Source organism: Tamandua tetradactyla, chromosome 24 (genome assembly GCF_023851605.1).
Source record: "Tamandua tetradactyla isolate mTamTet1 chromosome 24, mTamTet1.pri, whole genome shotgun sequence".
In the NCBI taxonomy this organism is placed as follows: domain Eukaryota; kingdom Metazoa; phylum Chordata; class Mammalia; order Pilosa; family Myrmecophagidae; genus Tamandua; species Tamandua tetradactyla.
Genome location: NC_135350.1, coordinates 14,994,867 through 15,014,275, shown reverse-complemented (window position 1 = coordinate 15,014,275; position 19,409 = coordinate 14,994,867). Strand labels below are relative to the sequence as shown.

General features: G+C 40.7%; 1 protein-coding gene across 1 annotated transcript in view; it reads left to right on the top strand.

Moving 5' to 3' along the window:
• Positions 1-19,107, top strand: part of HADH (hydroxyacyl-CoA dehydrogenase) — a 91,503-nt gene extending 72,396 nt beyond the window's left edge. Inside the window, exons 6-8 of the mRNA XM_077142597.1 lie at positions 509-581; positions 16,504-16,620; positions 18,232-19,107. Coding sequence (XP_076998712.1) covers positions 509-581; positions 16,504-16,620; positions 18,232-18,350 — 309 coding nt within the window. The 3' untranslated portion in view covers positions 18,351-19,107. The remainder of the gene's footprint in view (positions 1-508; positions 582-16,503; positions 16,621-18,231) is intronic.
• The last annotated feature ends 302 nt before the right edge of the window (positions 19,108-19,409 follow it).

Below are 19,409 nucleotides of genomic sequence, written 5' to 3'. Positions count from 1 at the left end.
CTGGGAAGTAGTGTGTTTAAGATGGGGTGTTATTTTTACTAGATTCCTGAAAGATATGTGAGAGAGGAGAGGAGTAAAGGAGCTACCAGTTGAATGTAGGCTATATGCATGGCATTTTATATGGTTTTTAATTTAATCTTTAAAATAACTTATGAGCCAGAAATTTATTACCCCCAATTCACAGATGAGGAAATTGAGTTTTAGAATGACGCGAGGGCAAAATATGAGCTTTGGAGTCCAGATCTGCCTGCTTCAAGTGGCTCCGCTGCTTTGATCAGTCTTTCAGGATCTGCACAGTGGGGACTACTGGTATTTTTTTTGTTTGTTTTTAAAGTATTGTGAGTGTTAAATAAATTGCTGTATGAGATAGAAAAAAAGCTGTGTTGGCACTTTAAAAACAAATTTCAGAAATGCGTAGCTTGATGAGATGTGGGTAATCTGGTAACTTCACAAAGGATGGAGTTTTATGAAAATTAACTCGTCTTTATTTTTCTCTCTCCTAAAACAGGACACTCCTGGGTTTGTTGTAAACCGTCTCCTGGTGCCATACCTTATGGAAGCAGTCAGGCTGCATGAACGAGGTAGCTGTCCTGCCCAGACTGTGAAACTGGCCTCAGCCCCGGCACTGCCTTCCAGGTGTTACCACACAGTGTCTGTAGGAAGGAGTGGGTTGAGCGGAGTAGAGGAAGGGGGCTTATGTTCCCTCGCTGTGGCCTTGGCCCCTTGTCACTGGATCTCCAGGGTTCCCTGGCTGCTCCGAGGCCTCTGAAGTGAGGCTCTGGAACCTCCACTGCACACCTGGTCGGAGCAGTTCCAGAGCTGAGCACACTTACATCCTGCATCTGCTTCTGGGTAAAAGGTTTAGCTGCTTAAAATTGATAATAACAATTTAAAAATCACTAGGATAGATGATCTTTAAAGTTACCCTAAGGTGATAAAGTTTTATGCCAAGTGATGGGAAATGTGAGAAAAGGCTGATATGAGATGAGAACTGTTTCTAACAGCCCTCTCTACTAAATGATGCCATGATACACTTTTTTCAACCTTAAAATGGCCAAAAGCTTTTTCTTGATAATTGTTGATTGATGAAGAATGATCTCCCTGTTGTAGAAATACAAGGCTTGGGGCATGTTCCAATAACATGCATCTCCTGCCTGCCTTCCCTTCCCGGTTTCTGGAAAGATAACCATCGTGTCTGCTTCAAAGGCAAACAAGCCTTGATAGGACTGAATAAAAAGAAGGGTAATTGTTTTCAGTTACTTCATTCACAGTTGCTTGCTCCTGAGAATGTAGTTTTTAAAACAAAACATTTACGCCTGCTCTTGCAGAAAGATGAAAGCTCATTTGTCCCCTCAAAATCTGCTTTAAATATTAAAACTTTTCTCTATGGTTTATGGAAGCAGTTACCTCACTTTTGCTGCAAGATCAAACCAACACTTCAGTGCTTATCTATCAACAAATATGCCTAATTACACCTCAAAGAAAGTGTGAAGCGTTTGCTCTACCTTGAAAGATGGTTTTGTGTTTAAAAAAAAATGCAGTGTTTTAGAATGTAGCATGTGGGTGATTCTGTTAATGGTATTCTCACTGAAACACACTGTCACTTCTGATATATTTTCTAATTTACCATGTATCTAATTGTAAGTTGAAAGCCATTTCGTTTTCTTCTACTTGCCTCCTGTCAGCTGTGGTTTCTAAACACAGGGGTTTTCCTGTGGCCCTCTCTTATCATTAGCTGCTGGTGAGGTGAAGCTGGAAGAGCAATTTCCGACCTCATGTGGAAAGTGCTCTCTTAGTTTGCTCTTGGCACTGCTGTCAGTAGAGCCTGTCATTGCTTGTCCCGCTGCCTCTTTCTCCACAGCCTTCTCAGGGCCTGTGAGCAGGAGCATCCGCTTCTGAAGCAACTGGGTTCCATGACTGGGTTGGATGCTGGTTTCCCAGCAAACCTCCGTAAGGTCTTTATTATTTTTTAAAAAATGTTTTTATTGACAAATCTTCACACGTATACAGTCTATACATGGTGTGCTAGTTTGTAAAAGCTGCCAGAATGCAATATATCAGAAATGGAATAGCTTTTAAAAGAGGGAGTTTATTAAGTTGCAAGTTCACAGTTCTAAAGCCATGAAAATGTCCAAATTCAGACAAAGTTATAAAATTGTCCAAATTAAAGCATCCAGGGAAAGATAACTTGGCTCAAGAAGGCCAGTAATATTCGGGGTCTCTCTCTTAGCTGGAAAGGCACATGGCAACATCTGGTGTTTTCTCTCCAGGCTTCTTCAAAGGGTTCCCTGGGGGCATTTTCTTTAAGCATCTCAAAGGTCTCTGGCTGAGGGGGCTCTGTTGGTTTTGTTGTCTGTTTCCAAAATGGTTCCCTCTTGAAGGGCTCCAGTAAGCAACCCAACCTTGAATGAGTAGGGACACATCTCCATGGAGACCATCTAATCAGAGTTGCCACCCAGGATTGGGTGGGTCACATCTCCCTGGAAACAATAAAGAAGATCCCGCCCAGCAATTGAATGAGGATTAAAGGACATGGCTTTTTTGGGGTACACAGCAGATTCAAACCAGCACATTCCATACTTTGGACCCCAAAAGACATGTTCTTTCCAAATGCAGAATACACTCATTCCATCACAGTATCACAAATCCTTAAACCATTTCAGTAACAATCCAAGTACAATACAGAGTCAGAAAGCTCATCAAAGTCGGCTAAAGGCATGGTTTGTCCTAAGGCAAAATTCTCCTCTGGCCCTGGGCCTATGAAATTCATGACAAGTTATCTGCTGCCAATAAAGAAAGGACAGACAGCTGTAGGATACATGTTTCCATTTCCATATTGAGAAATTGGAAGGAACACAGGGGTCACCGGACCCAAACAGTTCTAAAAATCTCCATTAGATTTCAAAGTCTGAGAATCGTTTATCCTTGGGGCTTTAGAAAGCCGCAGTCCCACCCTTTCCAAGGGCTTATGCAGTGGCCTGGCTTTCTCCAAATGCAACCTTGGGGAACATTGGGAAAACCACCTTTTTCTCAGCTCCAACCTCTCCAAGCATCGAGGTGCACCTGGGTTCTCTGCCATCTCTGGGGCACATGCTCAATCCCTCCAACAATGTGGTGGCTGCCAGGCTCTACCCAGTCTCCAGGGAAAGTGTTCCACCCTCTACAAGGCCTAAGGTGACCCAGTTCTTCCTGAGTAAGGAGGTGAAAGCCCTGCCCTCTGCCTTCAGGAGAAACTCACGCTCTCCAAGTGCTTGGGTGGGTCCACCCTCCTGGCCCGAGATTTTGTGACTTCAAACCTTAGCTTCGATGGTTCTGCCTCTGAAATTATTTTTTCTCCAATCTGTCCCTTTTCTGTTCCTTTTAGTCCAGACTGGCAGTGCTTCCATTTATACAGATCCTGCAGCATTCTTGTGGTTTTCTGTGCAATATGCTGAGATCATGCCCATCAGACTAAAGGAGTCTCCACTAATCCTTCCTAGATAACTCCATCTCCAATCCTGGCTTTTTCTGAAATGGCTGACTGGTTTCACATTTGGTTAAATTTTCATGTGGGGGCACTATGCTCTGGGGTCTCACTTTCTGGAAGCCTAGACTTTTCCAAACCATCAGTTTCTTGTCTTTGTGCTGAAGAGTTCAGTTCTCATCTTATCTCTTTTCCTGTCACATTTCACTATAAGCTGTGAGGAGAAGCCAGGCCACATCTTCCACATTTAGTTGGGAAATCTCTTCTGCTAAATATCCAAGTTCATGGCTTCTAAAATCTGTCTTCCAGCCAAAACCACTAGTCAGTTTCACCAGATTATCTGCCATTTTAAAAGAAAGTTTGCCTTCCCTTCCAGTTCGCGATAGCACATTCATCATTTCTGTCTAAGCCCTTATCAGAAGTTTCCTTAGAGTCCACATTTCTACCAACAGTCTCTTCAGAGCATTCTAGGACTTCTCTATCAAGCTTCTCACAGCTCTTCCAGAATTCCTCTTATCCATTTAAAAAGCTATTCCAGCATGTTTGGTATTTGCAAACCATAGCAGCACCCACTTCTCTCGTTCCAAATCTGTTCTGGTACCAAGCTGTTTTAGGGTTCTCTACAAAAACAGAACCTACAGGATTTATCTGTAAATATGAGATTTATTATAAAAGTGTCTCACATAACCATGGGGAAGTAAGAGTCCAAAATCTGTAGGGCAGGCCTCAAACTGGCAGCTTCAATGAAGGTCCTCAGTGAACTCCCAGGAGGCTGGCTGGCTAAGGTGGAAAGAGAGATTCTCTCTTCTGAATTCTCTTTAAAGGTCTTCAGGTGATTGGATTAAGCATCACTCATTTCAGAAGATGCTTCCCTTAATTGACTACAAATGTAATCAGCCATGATGCAACCAACATGCTCCTAATTTAAGTCTATGAAATGTCCTCACAGTGACCAATAGGCCAGTGCTTCCTTGACCAGACAACTGGGCACTATCACCTGGTCAAGTTGACACATGGACCTGACCATCAACATGGTGTACAATTAGTGGCTCAGCATATCATCACATAGATGTGTATTCATCACCATGATCATTTTTAGAACATTTGCCTCACTCCAGAAAAAAGAAATAAAAAGAAAAAACTCATACATACATCCCGTATCCCTTATCCCTCCCTCTCATTGACCATGAGTATTTCAATCTACCCAATTTGTTTTACCCCTTATCCCCCCATTATTTATTTATTTTTTTATCCATTTTTTTTTTACTCATCTGTCCATACAGATGATAAAGGGAGCATCAGACACAAGATTTTCATAATCATACAGTCACATTGTAAAAACTACATTGTTATACAATCATCTCTCCAGCCACTCCAACACACACAAACTAAAAAGGGATATCTATATAATATAGATAATCTCTTGACTCTTTGAAATCTCTCAGCCACTGAAGCTTTGTCTAATATCTCTTTTCCTCATTTTGGTCAGGACAGCTTTCTCAGTCCCATGATATCAGGAGTTCTGTCCCACATTGCCAAGGAGATTTACACCCCTGGGAGTCATGTCCCACGTAGCAGGGAGAGTGTGAGTTCACTTGCCGAGTTGGCTTAGAGAGAGAGGCCACATCTGAGCAACAAAAAATGTTATTGGGGTGACTCTGAGGCATAATTATAAGTAGGCTTAGTTTCTCCTTTGCAGGAGTAAGTTTCATAGGTGCAAACCCAAGATCAAGGGCTCAGCCTATTGATTTGGTTGCCCCCACTGCTTGAGAGAATATCAGAAATTCTTCAAATGGGGAATTTGAATAGTTCCTCCACAGCAAGATCTTGACTTATTATGTTGCACCTCAGCCTTCTTACCATGTCCCTTTTGCTGCCTCACTGCTTCCCACTCTTGCAGCAAACACTGAGGAGTGCCATTTTAGTTTAATTGCTGCTGGAATACAATATGCCAGAAGTGGAATGACTTGTAAAAGGGAATTTATTAAGTAACAAGTTTACAGTTCTAAGGCCATAAAAATGTCCAAACTAAGGCACCCAGAGAAAGATGCCTTGACTCAAGGAAGGCTGATTTCTGTCACATGGGAAGGTATGTGGCTGGCATCTGCTGGTTCCCAGTTCCGTTGCTTACAGCTTCTGGTGCCAGTGCTTTCTTCTCTAAGCATCCGTGGGGCTTCACTTAGCTCCTCTGGGACACAACTCTGGGTTCTGGCTTGCTTTCCATCTCATGGGAAGGCACATGGTGACATCTGCTGGACTCTGCTTCTCTAAATTTCTGTGTCTAAGCGTCTTGCTGTTTTTGTTGGCACTTCAAGCATCTCCAAATGTCTGTATCTCTTGGCTCTGAGTTTTCTCCAAAATGTTTCCTCTTATAAAGTACTCCATAAACAATCAAGACCCACCTTGAATAGGCGGAGTCATTCAACTGGATGTTTCACATCTCCATGGAAACAATCCAGCCAAAGTTTCCACCCCACAATATCGAATCAGGATTAAAAGAAACATGGCTGCCCCCACAAGATTGGATCAGTAAAAAAGACATGGCTTTTCTGAGGTACATAACAGCTTCAAACCGGCACAGGTACTTAGAGGTACGCCACCACCCAGTCTCCATTCACCTGCCAGTAGCCATTCTTAGCATCCAGTTGACTGCAAGACTCCACTTTGAGACCTGAAGTCATCTTGGATTCTCTCTCTTTCCTGCTACTTTCGTTCCTTTGTCTTTTTTTTTTTTTTGTATGTTGAGTGGTGAGGGTCACGTTCATTGTTTTTCCATATGAGTATCCCATTATTGCAGCACCATTTGTAGAATTTTGGGGGGGGGGTGGTGGCGGCGCATGGGCTAGTAATCAAACCTGGGTCTCCTGCTTGGCAAGCGAGAATTCTGCCACAGAACTACTTATGTACCCCTCCCTTGTCATTTTTGACACATCCTTGTCGTTCTGGTTCTGCCTTACCCTGCTCTGCCTGTTTCGGTCATTTAGTAAGGCTTCTTCAGGCAGCACAGAAACTCATGCTACTTCATGTCTTCTGACACGCAGCATCCTCTGGAACACGAATCATCTGTCATGCTTCCTGAAGAAGCTTCATGTTGTCAAAGTTTAGGAGACCCTGCATCTTATATCATACACCCCCCACACACACACACACACACAGCTGGGGAGTCTGAGGATCAGCAGCCTGTGGTTGTGCAGTGAAAACACTTTCTTTAGCCCAACCTTTTCCAGACTCATCTGGGGGGAATTTCTGTACAACACTACTGATATCCCAGGATGGTGAAGACTCAGCTCACAGAGTGGTAAATGCTGCTTTGAGGGTAGAGGTTTATTGTAAACATGTGACAGAGACTGGAGCAAATAATCATCTCAGCCACAGTCTACTCAGACCTCCTGGGCAGCTGGGCAGCTTTCAGAATGACCCAAGGCGCTTCCATTTGGACTTCTCCCACAGCTTCTAGTAGTAACCCATAGGCCCTCTACCCACTGCTTGTACTACTCTGAGCCTCATGTCTGCCATGTTGGGCCTTCTTTCTCAGTGTCCTTCAGCTTCTGTCCTCTCTGTCACTCTCATTCACGCATGCCTAATGGAGGCTCAGTATGGTCAAGTCACTACCATCCCTTTGATCGTAGCCTCTCTCATCAGACCTTTGCATAGGCTGGTGCCCAACAGCTGCCTTGGCAGACACCCATTCCAGTGACTCGGCTCTGGCAGGGTGATGGGGACACATGGTTAGCTCTTCTCAGGACAGCTGTGATGGTGGCAGGCCCTGGGGCCATAAGGACCTGACTCCCATTCACTGTAGAAACCCTTGTGTCCTGCTTATGCTGTCTCTCCTCTGCTCGAGACATAACCAGTGGTTTGTGGTAAGCCGCTAAATACAGTGCCCTTTCCAGGGGACCACTTTTCTCATCCTCTGCCCTGTTTTCATCGTCACTTACCTTACTCCCAACTTCCTTACAAGGACCCACCTTAAGTTCCTCAGGGCTCCACGCTGGATGTAATCTTTGTCATCATAACTCGGAGTGCTTTGGAACCTTCCTTGAGACGCTTGCCGTTATTCCCTGTGACACGATATGGGTCTTCTACTACTACAGTGTGTTTTTTGTAGCAGTTTCTGGGTCCTCCTCCTCCATACACCCCTGAAGTGCTTGTATATGCCAGGCATTTAGTAAGTAACTTGATGAATAGAGGAATGGCGCCGCATTTTTCATCTGGTTGTACGAGTCCGGTTTGTGGTTGATGCTGAGAATGGTCGGTAGGTGGTGCTGATGAGCTCACCAGAGAAACATGCTGCCGCAGGTCCTAGGTCCCAGCCGGGAAAAAGACCTGGTAGTTCACTGATGAAGATTTTCTTTGTTGTCTGGCCCAGTGTTTTAGGGGCTTTTAACTTGGGGGAGGGGGAAGTCCATTCCATGAAGCTCCTAAGGTTGATGCAAAATTCTGCATTTTTTTATGGAGAGGGTGTCAGATTCTCAGAGAAGTACTTGACTACTTGACTCTAAAGAAGTTTAGGAATTATTAATCCAAAATATTTTACCATGCTTGGCTCACACTTGGCACATCCATCTGCGGGTGTTTATTGGTTGATTGGTTGCTTTTGCTTTGTAATACTCAGAGCAGAATTTGTACAGTTGTGCTTACTTTGCAAAACTATTTAGATCTTTTAGATGACATTTGATACCTTCCTATTATTATTTTTTTTAAGCTTTTTTTTTTCACATGGGCAGACACCGGGAATCGAACCCGGGTCCTCTGGCATGGCAGGCTAGCATTCTTGCCTGCTGAGCCACCATGGCCCGCCCCCTATTATTTTTTGAAATAAAATAGTCTCAAACGAGTCTCTGAATCTGGAGTTGTAGTCTCACCACTAGCTCTAGGGCTCATTGTCCTGTCCTTGAATGTAGATTTGACTAAATAGCTTTAGTTAAATTGGAACCATTATGCTATCTGAGTTCTGTCCCCATGGAGCGTATAGTATAGAGAGGGAGTCAGATCATAATAAATGAGCCAGTATTAACCTAACATGTTAGGTCATGATCTGTAATAATAGAGAAATAAAGTCAGGGAGATGGTGAGAGTCCAGGCCTGGAGTCCTGATAGTTGCTATTTTATATATAGGGAGGAGGAGGAGGCTCTTTCCTGAGGTGACACTGGAGTAGAGACCTGAAGTAAGAGGCTGAGCCTTCAAGATGTCTCAGGATATTATACAGGGAAAGAGCAGGTACTGAGCCATGAGAGAGGAGAGTGCAGTTATAATACCATAGCAGTTTTGGGTTCTCATGAAATCCTCTGATCAGAATTCACTTAGTAGTTGCAGAGCCACACTCCAAATACGACATGCTCTGTCTCGCCCTTGCACAAGCTATTCCCTCTGCCTGCCCTCCCCCTTCTCCCCTCCCCCCTTCTCCCCCCCCCCCCCCATCCTCTTCTTTTGGGATTGTCTTCATCCTTCAGAACCTGGGTCTCATGGTGGTGGCTTTGGTTGAAGTTGCAGTCTGAGTAAATTACTCTGTCATTGCTCACACAGAATTGTGTCTATCTTCATGAATGTTTAGCACTTATTATGTTGAAATTTTTTATTTACATATCTCCCTTTTCCCACCTTATCCTGAGCACCTTGAATGCTTGTCATTTTTTCTTTTTTGTGAAAAATAGCATATATACAAAAAAAAACCCAATAAATTTCAAAGTGCATTGCAACAATTAGTTGTAGAACAGATTTCAGAGTTTGCCATGGATTACCATTCCACAGTTTTATGTTTTATTTCTAGCTGCTCTCAGGTACTAGAGACTAAAAGAAATATCAATATACTGATTCAGCAATCATGCTTATTTATTAAACCCTGCCTTCTGTGTATAATTCTACCATCACCTTTGCTCTTTCTCTCACTCTTTAGGGGTATTTGGGCTATGGCCATTCTAATTTTTTTCATTTTGGAAGAGACTGTTGATAATATGGGATGGGGGTTGGAACTAGTTTATGTTCTCGAAGGTTGGTCCCTCTGCATTTCAGGACTTAACTGGTCCAGGGACCCATCTGGAGGTTGTAGGTTTCTGAAAAGTTACCCTCATGCAAAGAAGCCTTTGTAGAATCTTATGTAACACCCTAGGTGTTCTTTAGGGTTGGCAGGAATGGTTTTGGTTGGGGTTTGGCAAGCTATGGTAGGTAGCAATGTCTAACTGAAGCTTGTATAACAGTGACCTCCAGAGCAGCCTCTTGACTGTATTTGAACTCTCAGCCACTGATACCTTATTTGTTACACTTCTTTTTCCCCTTTTAGTCAGGATGGCATTGTTTTCCCACAGTGTCAGGGCTAGGCTCATCCCTTGGGCTTAAAGAGAGTGAGGCCACATCTGAGCAACAAAAGAGGTCCTCCAGAAGTAACTCTAAGGCATAGCTATAGGTAGGCTAAGCTTCTCTGCTATATACATAAGCTTCACAAGAGCAAGCCTCAAGGCTTGGCCTATTGATTTGGGTGACCCTAAGGTTTGACACAGTGTCAGGGGTTTCCCTGGTGGTAACGTTTAATAGTTCCATATTTTTTCTCCCAACCCTCAAGGGACTTTGCCAGTATTTTTTTTTTTAAACATAACATACAAACATGAACATTCTTACCATATGATCATTCCATTCTTGGTATATAAACAATATCTCACAGTATCATCACATAATTGTGTATTTATCGCCATGATCACCTCTCAGAAGATTTGGATCAGTCCAGAAAAGGAAGTAAAAAGAAAAATATTCGTACATACCTTACCCCCTCCCCCTCCCCAATGACCAGCATTTTAATCGACTAAATTTATTTTAACATTTGTTCCCCCTATTATTTGTTTATTTTTAATCTGTATGTTTTACTTGTCTGTCCATAAGGTAGATAAAAGGAGCATCAGACACAAGGTTTTCACAATCACAGTCACATTGCAAAAGCTTTATCATTATGCAGTCATCTTCAAGAAACATGGCTACTGGAACACAGCTCTACATTTTCAGGCAGTTCCCTCCAGGCTCTCCATTACACCTTAACTAAAAAGGTGATATCTATATAATGCATAAGAATAACCTCCAGGATAACCTCTCAACTCTGTTCAGAATCTCTTAGCCATTGACACTTTATTTTGTCTCATTTTGTTCTTCCCCCTTTTGGTCGAGAAAGTTTTCTCAATCCCTTGATGCTGAGTCTCAGCTCATTCTAGGATTTCCGTCCCACATTGCCAGGAAGGTCCACACCCCTGGGAGTCATGTCCCACGTAGAGAGGGGGAGGGCAGTGAATTTGCCTGTTGTATTGGCTGAGAGAGAGAGGCCACATCTGAGCAAAAAAGAGGTTCTCTTGGGTGATTCTTAGGCCTAATTTTAAGTAGACTTAGCTTATCCTTTCTGAGATTAAGTTTCATATGAGTAAACCCCAAGATTGAGAGCTCAGCCTATTGCTTTGGTTGTCTCCACTGCTTGTGAGAATATCAGGAATTCTCTACTTGGACAAGTTGAATTTCCCCTCTTTCTCTTTGCCAGTACTTTTTGATTATCTGCTTAATATACTGTGGGATGTATCCAGGCATTACATTAGCTATACACGATTAAAGGACCTCATTGTTATTTTGGGCTCCCTTTCTTTAGATTGTTTAAATGATCTATCCAGACAAGTTGACTTAGATTATATGCTACAGAAATTTAGGTTCTGGACAAAATAAACTTTTCTTCCTGTAGTCTTAAATAGTAGATATAGTTCTAAAATATAGACAGTGTCTCCTTACCTTTGTATTCTGATTTACCTTAATCCCAACCTGACTGGCTTCCTTTGTATCTCTAAATACCAGGTTACACATATATAAAACAAGCCTCTCAAAATCCATTAGTAACAGTTACTGCTTTGGACTAAATGTGTCTGCTACAAGAGCTTACAATCTAGGCCCTTGTTTTCTTATAAATATTTTGTAAATGAGACCATACAATATTTACTCTTTTGTTTTTGGCTTATTTAGTCACACAAGATATCCCACAGCTTTCATACACAGAGTTGCATGCCTCAGTTTCATTCCTTTTTGTAGCAGCACAATATTTGATCATATGTATACATCATCGTTTGTCCGTCTACTTCTCAATCAGTGACTCCTTCAGCCATCCTCAATTCCCCCAATTTTTTCATCTCCCCAGACAGAAACTCTGTACTCATTAAACATTTGCTCCCCATTCCCCAATCCACCCTTGCCCATGGTACCCTGTAATCTTTTGGTGTCTCCATGAATTTACATAGTCTAGTTATTTCATTTAAGTGAGATCATACAGTATGTGTCCTTTTGTTTCTGGCTTATTTCATTCAACATGATGTCTTCAAAATTCATCCATGTTGTCACATGCATCAGAATTTCATTCCTTTTTTTTGGCTGAATATGTATTCCGCACTTTATTTATCCATTCATCCATTGATGGACACTTGGGTTACTCCTACCTTTTGGCAAATGTGAGTAATGAATGTTGGTATACAGATATCTGTCTGAGTCCCTGCTTTCAGTTCTTTGGGGGTATATATCTGGAAGTGGAATTGCCAGGTTTTTTGGTAAATTCTGTGAAGTTTGTGAGGAATTGCCCAATTATTTTCCGTAGTGGCTGCCTCCTTTTACATTCCTACCAACAGTATGAGGGTTCCTGTTGCTCCACATCCTCCCCAATGCTTTTTTTCTTTCTGTTTCTCAAATAATAGCCATTCTAGTGGGTGTAAAATAGTACCTCGTGGTTTTGATTTGCATTTCTGTAATGGCTAGTGATGCTGTGCGTATTTTCATGTGCTTATTGACTATTTTGTAGAGCTTCTTTGAAGAAATATCTCTTCAGGTCCTTTGTTCATTTTTTGTTGGGTTGTTTATCTTTTTGCATTGAATATATATATATATATATATTCTTTATATAATCTAAATATTAAACCTTTATCAAATATGTGACTTCCAAATATTTTCATCTGTTCTGTAGGTTGTCTTTTTTATTTTCTTGATAATGTCCTTTGATGCACAAAAGATTTTAATTTTGATGAGGTCCGTGTTTTCTTGGCTGCTATGATGAACAACACATAATGGGGTAGCTCATGGTTTCAGTGACTAGAAGGTTTGTTTCCTCGGATTGGTAGCTGGCCAGCAGTCTTTGGGTTCCTTTGCTTTCCTGTCACATGGCAATGTCCTGTCCTTTCTCTTCTGGGTTCCACTGACTTCCAGCTTCTGGCTTCTCTCTGTGATTTTTCCTATAAGGTCCCCAGTAATAGTATTAAGATCCATTGTGATTCAGTTGTCCGCACCTTAACTAAATGTAACATCTTCTAAAGGTCCTACTTAGAGTGGGTTCATACCCACAGGAATGGATTAAGATTAAGAACATGTTTTTTTTCTGGGGTCCACAACTCAATCTGCTGCAGTCCAGTTTATCTGTGTTTATTTTGTTTCTTGTGCTTTTACAGTAAAGTCTAAGAAACTGAAACCTAATAGAAGGCCCTGAAGTTATTTCCCTATGTTTTCTTGAGGGAGTTTTATAGGTTTATTTCTTATATTTAGGTCTTTGATCTATTAAGAGTTCATTTTTGTATGATGTGAGATAGGGGTCCACTTTCATTCTTTTGCTGTGGATTTTCAGTTTTCCCAGCTCCATTTGTTGAAGAGATTATTCTTTTCCCGTTGAATAGACTTGGCACCATTGTCAAAAGTCACTGGGCTTTTTCTTTAAGCTGTTTTCTTGACTAAAGGCTTATGTGAATGCAGTTCTGGGGGGAATGCTCATTACTTGTAAAATCCAGAAAGTTGACAAAAATTTTTTTACATTCAAAGATAGAAAGCTTAGTTTCTTTTTTAAAAAAAAGCTAATTTCTCAATGAAAAATGTGCTCTTTATTTAAATGACTCTTTTAACTTTTTTCTTTGAAATACCATCAAACTTACAGGACATTTACAAATATAATACAAACCCCATATAAGGAACTCCAGCGTACCCTGTCACCCTAGATACTCAGATCCACCAATTTTAAAATTTGCCACATTTGCTGTGTCATTTGATCTTATCTGTCCATCACCTTTCAAGCCATCTATCCTATCTGTCTATCTATCCATTTGTACCTATCAATTTTCTGAACACTTACTTGAGTGTAGGTTACGTACGTTATGCTTCTTGAACACTTGACACTGCCGTGTGAATTTCCTAAGACCAAGGATATTCACTTATGTATCCATCTTAAATATAGCTATTAAGCTGAGGAAATTTAACAAATATAAAGCCTACAGTCTATATTCCAATTTTTTCCATGTCTCAGTAATGTCCTTTTTTTTTTGTATGCTGTATGGCAGGGATCACATTTCATTCTTTTCCCATGTGAGTATCCCATTATTGCAGCACCATTTTTTTGAATTTTTTGTTTCTTTGTTTGTTTGTTTGGGAAGTGCAAGGGCCGGGAATCAAACCCGCGTCTCCTGCATGGCAGGCGAGAAGATACCACTGAACTACGCTTGCATCCCCAGTAATGTCCTTTTGAGCCTTTTCCCCTCCCCTGTCACATCTCATCCAGGATCATGTAATGCCTCCAACTGCCATTGTCTCTTTAGTTGTTTCTTTTTCTTTTTTTTTAATTTATTGTAGGAACACATACACAACTTAAACTTTCCCATCTGAACGACACCCAGGCATATTGTTCAGTGGGGTTAATCATATTCACTCTGTTGTGGTACTCTCACCACTTCCTTTACTAAAACTTTCCCATCTCTCCAAACAGAAACCCTACACCCATCTCACATTAACTCTGCATTTCCCCTGTCCCCATCCCTGGCAACTTGTACTCTAATTTCTGCCTCTACAAGCTTGCATATTTTCCGGTATTTTCTTTATAGTTACCAGGAAGCTTGAATTTAACATCCTAAATTTGTAGCAATCTCATTTGCTTTGATACCGTCTTCACTTAAATAGTATATACAAACTATGTTCTTGTACTTGTGCATCCTCCACTTTTATGTAGCTCCTGTCACAAATGGCATTAAACATTATGAGTCCAAAACCAGTGGTTACTCATTACATTTTATGCTAATGCCTTTTCAGTACTGCAGGAAATAAAAAGTGGTTTTACCAACCAAAAATACAATAGTATGGGCATTTTTGTTGACCCTTGTCATTACCCTCATTGGAGATCTTTATTACCTCATGTGGCTTTGATCTGTTGCCTATTGTCCTTTCCTTTTAACTTACAGAATTCTCTTTGGTTTCTCTTATAGGGCTGGTCTAGTGGCGAGAAGTCCCTCATCTTTTGTTTATCTGGAAATGTCTTACTCTCTTCCTCATTTTTTTAAAACCTTTTTTTATTGTGAAAAAATAACATATATACAGAAAAGCAATAAATTTCCAAGTACATTTTAACAAATAGTTATACATCAGATTTTACAGTTTGATATAGGTTACAGGCTCACAATTTTTCATTTTTTCTTCTAGCTGCTCCGAGACATTGGAGACCAAAAGATATCAATATATTGATTCAGCCATCATATTCATGTGTTAAATCCTGTCTTCTCTTTTTTTTTCTTTTTTGTGAAAAATAACATATATACAAAAAAGCAATAAATTTCAAAGTACATTGCCACAGTTGGTTGTAGAACATATTACAGAGTTTGGCATAGGTTACCATTCCACAATTTTAGGTTTTTGTTTCTAGCTGCGCTAAGGTACTGGAGACTAAAAGAAATATCAGTGTACTGATTCAGCAATCATATTTATTTGTTAAACCCTGCCTTCTCTATATAACTCCACCATCACCTTTGCTCTTTTTCTCACCCTTAAGAGGTATTTGGGCTATAGCCATTCTAATTTTTTCATTTTGGAAGAGACTGTCGATAATATGGGATAGGGGTTGGAACTAGTTAATGTTCTCGAAGGGCTGGTCCAGGGACCCATCTGGAGGTTGTAGGTTTCTGGAAAATTACCCTCGTGCATGAAACCTTTGTAGAATCTTATATAACACTATAGGTGTTCTTTTGGGTTGGCAGGAATGGTTTTGGTTGGGGTTTGGCAAGCTATGGTAGGTAGCAATGTCTAACTGAAGCTTGTGTAAGAGTGACCTCCAGAGTCGCCTCTTGACTCTATTTGAACTCTCTCAGCCACTGATATCTTATTTGTTATACTTCTTTTCCTACTTTTGGTCAGAATGGCACCGTGGAATCAAGAATACCATATGTCTCTCGTTTTTGAAAGACAGTTTGCTGAATATAGAATTTTTGGGTGACAGTTTTCTTGCTTTTAGCACTTTATGTCCCCTCACTGCCTTCTTGCCTCCATGGTTTCCCATGGGAAATCATCCCTTAATCTTACTGAGGTCCCCTTGTTATGATATGTTGCTTCCTTTCTTTTCAGAATTCTCTTCTTTGTCTTTGGCATTTGATTATAATTTGCTGTGATATAAGTCTGTTTGGGTTTCTCCTGATTGGAGTTTGTTGTACATCTTGGATGTGATTATCCAGTTTGGGAGGTTTTACCCATTATTTTTGTGAATATTTTCTCTGTTCCTTTCTTCTCTTTCTAGAACTCCCCACAGTATATATGTTGGTATATTTAGTGGTATTCCGTGAAATTCCATAGCTTCCTCAGGTTCTTTCTTCTCCTCAGACTGGATGATTGTATTTCTCTTATCTTCACATTCTCTGACTCTTCTTCTGCTGGCTCCAATGTGCTATTGAAGTCCGCTAGGGAATTTTTAACTTAAAAATATTTAATTTCTGTTATTGTGATATTTTAGTAAATTATCATTTAGCAATATTTCAGAGTCGGAAAACCCACATCCATTAGAAAATAATATTTCCAGACTGTGGAGCCTTATGTCTACCTCCCATGGTGGAACAGCTTTTAAAATTTTGTTACCTATTTGGCTTATGCTTCTTATATGAGATCTTACCAGTGCCAGAAATCCTGATTATAGGAGGTTTTTGGATGTGCAAATATATGAAACTTTAGAAATTCGGGGACTACATGGTGATAGAAGAATTTTGGGAAAGATAATGGCGACTTAGTCTGCCCTTTTCTCCCTCAGGTGATGCATCCAAGGAGGATATTGACACTGCCATGAAGTTAGGAGCTGGGTACCCCATGGGTCCATTTGAGCTTCTTGACTATGTTGGGCTGGATACAACGAAGTTCATAATGGATGGTAGGAATTGGAGTTCTCATTGTCGTTTATTGAATTGGAGTTTCCCTTTCTGAACTATTAACTATATGGCCTGTTTAAAAGAGAAATTACAAGCGGTCTTAGTAGCCCTTCCAAAGTCCACCTCCCTACCTGACCTGCTTAAAGATATGTTAACAGATGGAAGGAGAAGGAAGAATGTGATTGCCTAGTCTCTCTCAATAGCCAGCCTTTTCTTATTTTGAAAAATTCGAGAGTCACAGAAAGTGCCAATTAGAGTACAGACAGGTCCTATGTACTCTTTACTTATTTTCCTCCAGTGGTTACATCCTGTGTAAATATAGTACAATCTCAAACCCAGAAAACAGGCATTGGTGCAGTGTATCATTTTATCAGGTGTTGATTTGAATAACCACTGCAGTCACAGTATACAGCCATTTTTAAAAAGTGTGCCCATTTTAATATAGTGACTCTGAAGACAGAGTAAAAGTAATTATTATAACTTGTCTACTGTTCCTTGTGATAGTGGCAGTGGCTTGAGAGCAGAGTACGCGCTGCTGCAGCTGGAGCTGTGGTGTGATAAGCTGTTAGCAAGTTTCTTCCCCTTTCTGTGCATTGGTTGAAAAGAGTGCAAGCTGAAACTGTAACGAAAGGAGGCATTATACGTCCAGAAAAATCTCAAGGAAAAGTATTGCAGAACAGTAGTAGTTGGCTTTGGATCTGAAGGGAAGACTGGAGAGATTCAACCAATTAGTGTGACAGTTGGAGAGAAAGTGCTTCTCCCAGAATATAGAGGCTCCGAGGTCATTCTAGAAAACAAGCATGATTTCTTACCTAGGGATGGCGACCTTCTTGGAAGTATGGAGATTGAAATAAATTGCTGTTGAAATTGTATCTTGTGAAGCTGCCCTTTCCATTGAAGTTTCAAAATCTTCCATAATGTAAATAATATATATATATCTTTAATAATAAGCTAATGATATCCAAACTAATGAAATCCAGTATCTCTAAAATTTAGTTTCACTGAATTGATACAAACATTTCCAAATGAAAATATGTAATGGAAAACGAAACTTTACTATTGAAGTCGAATTTAGCTCAGACTACTTGCCAAGTTTCAGAAAGAATACTCATACATTTGGGAAGAGTGTGGAGAATTCTAGTTGAAGCGGGAGATTTTGAATTTTTGAGGGTACAAAATAGCAGCAGCAAACTCAGAGTTTTAGAATGCATTCTGAAAGAAATGTGCCTCTGAGAAGTCTGTCCAACACATTAAAGGATAGACCTTTGGCAAACGAAAATCTGACATTAGTGATTATCAGGAAGAGATCGGATAAACAGGAGGATCTGAAATAGAGGCAGGGCCCTGAGCGGCATCAGAGCTGATATGGCTGCAGAACTGAGCTTTCACTATGCTGCTTTCTTGGTAGCCTCAGTGGCCCTTTCTCCCCAAGCTCTGCCTCCAAACTTGGTCTAGGAATGCTGTAGCATAAAAATAAGCCTGGCTATATGGAAATCTTATATTTTATGCATGATCAGTAAACCCATAATTTCTCTAACATAGCAAGATTACAAAAAAAAAAAAAAGAAAGCTTACCACTTCTCATTCTAAGCCCTTTTCCCTCTTCTCAACAGGGTGGCATGAAATGGATGCAAAGAATCCCTTGTTTCAGCCCAGCCCACTCATCAATAAAATGGTAGCAGAGAATAAGCTCGGCAAGAAGAGTGGAGAAGGATTTTACAAGTACAAATGATGCGCAGCTTCTCTGGCTCCAGGAAGAACCCACATGTACCAGCCAGCCCCCTAAGTGCCCATGGGAATGCTCTTCAGCCAGACATTCCCTCACATAGCACAGTCTGCTCGATGTGCTTTTTGATTATAATCTATCTGAAGTAATTATTTACACTGGTTACAGTAATAGATTCCTTCATTGAGAACTAATTCCTTTTTTTTAGTCTGTTTATTTCTCTGTATTTTCTAAAAAGCTTTATATCCTTGGTGCCTTGGACCTTTTGAACTTCGTCATTTTCATAAGAATGACCTGAACTCATTCACTTGTAAAGGGAAGAGCACTTCCGCCCAAAGTGCATTTCATCGTTCGTGGTCCTCAGGTGGAGAGCCAGGAGTCCTTGCTGCGTGGTGAGTCCGCATGGAGCGCTGCAGCGTTCCCTAATGAGACCTTTTGGTACCTGCAGCTTTGAGCATCACTCAGCATGCTGGGCATGACAAAAAGTGTTACGTCTTTCTGCAGCCCATCGTCAAGATGTTTTGTTGGATTGGAGGGAGTATCTCTGTGGCTTGGTTTGCAGGAAGAGGTCTGTTTTTGTGGTCATTCACATCTGCAATCTCGATTACTGTTCCTCTTTTGTTTTGTTTTAAGAAATCAGTGCTGCAAACTGCCTATAAATTGAACCTGTGAAAAATTTGAACTGAAAATTAAAATATGTAAAATTTAAAATTGAAATAAACTTAAATGATTATAAGAATAAAGATTGGTAATTTAGACCAGAGCTATGCCGCATCTTCTTTGGCTTATTATTTTTTGAAGTGGCAGTGCTGGGGAAGGAATGGCAGGGGAAGGCATTTATGTATAAACCTGCCTGTGGCTATCGTTTCCAGGAAATTTCTTACCAGGAAAGTAGTTAAAAAGGGCACTGAGGTTTTTAAGGAACATGTGTTTCTTCTTTGCCAACACAGAGAAATATTGTTACATAAATTTCTTTTAATCATTGGCTCAAAAAAGTGTCTTCCACGATAGAATTTTGAAACTGGAAAGGTGTCAGAAACCCTGCCAGTGGCCTCATTTATAGAA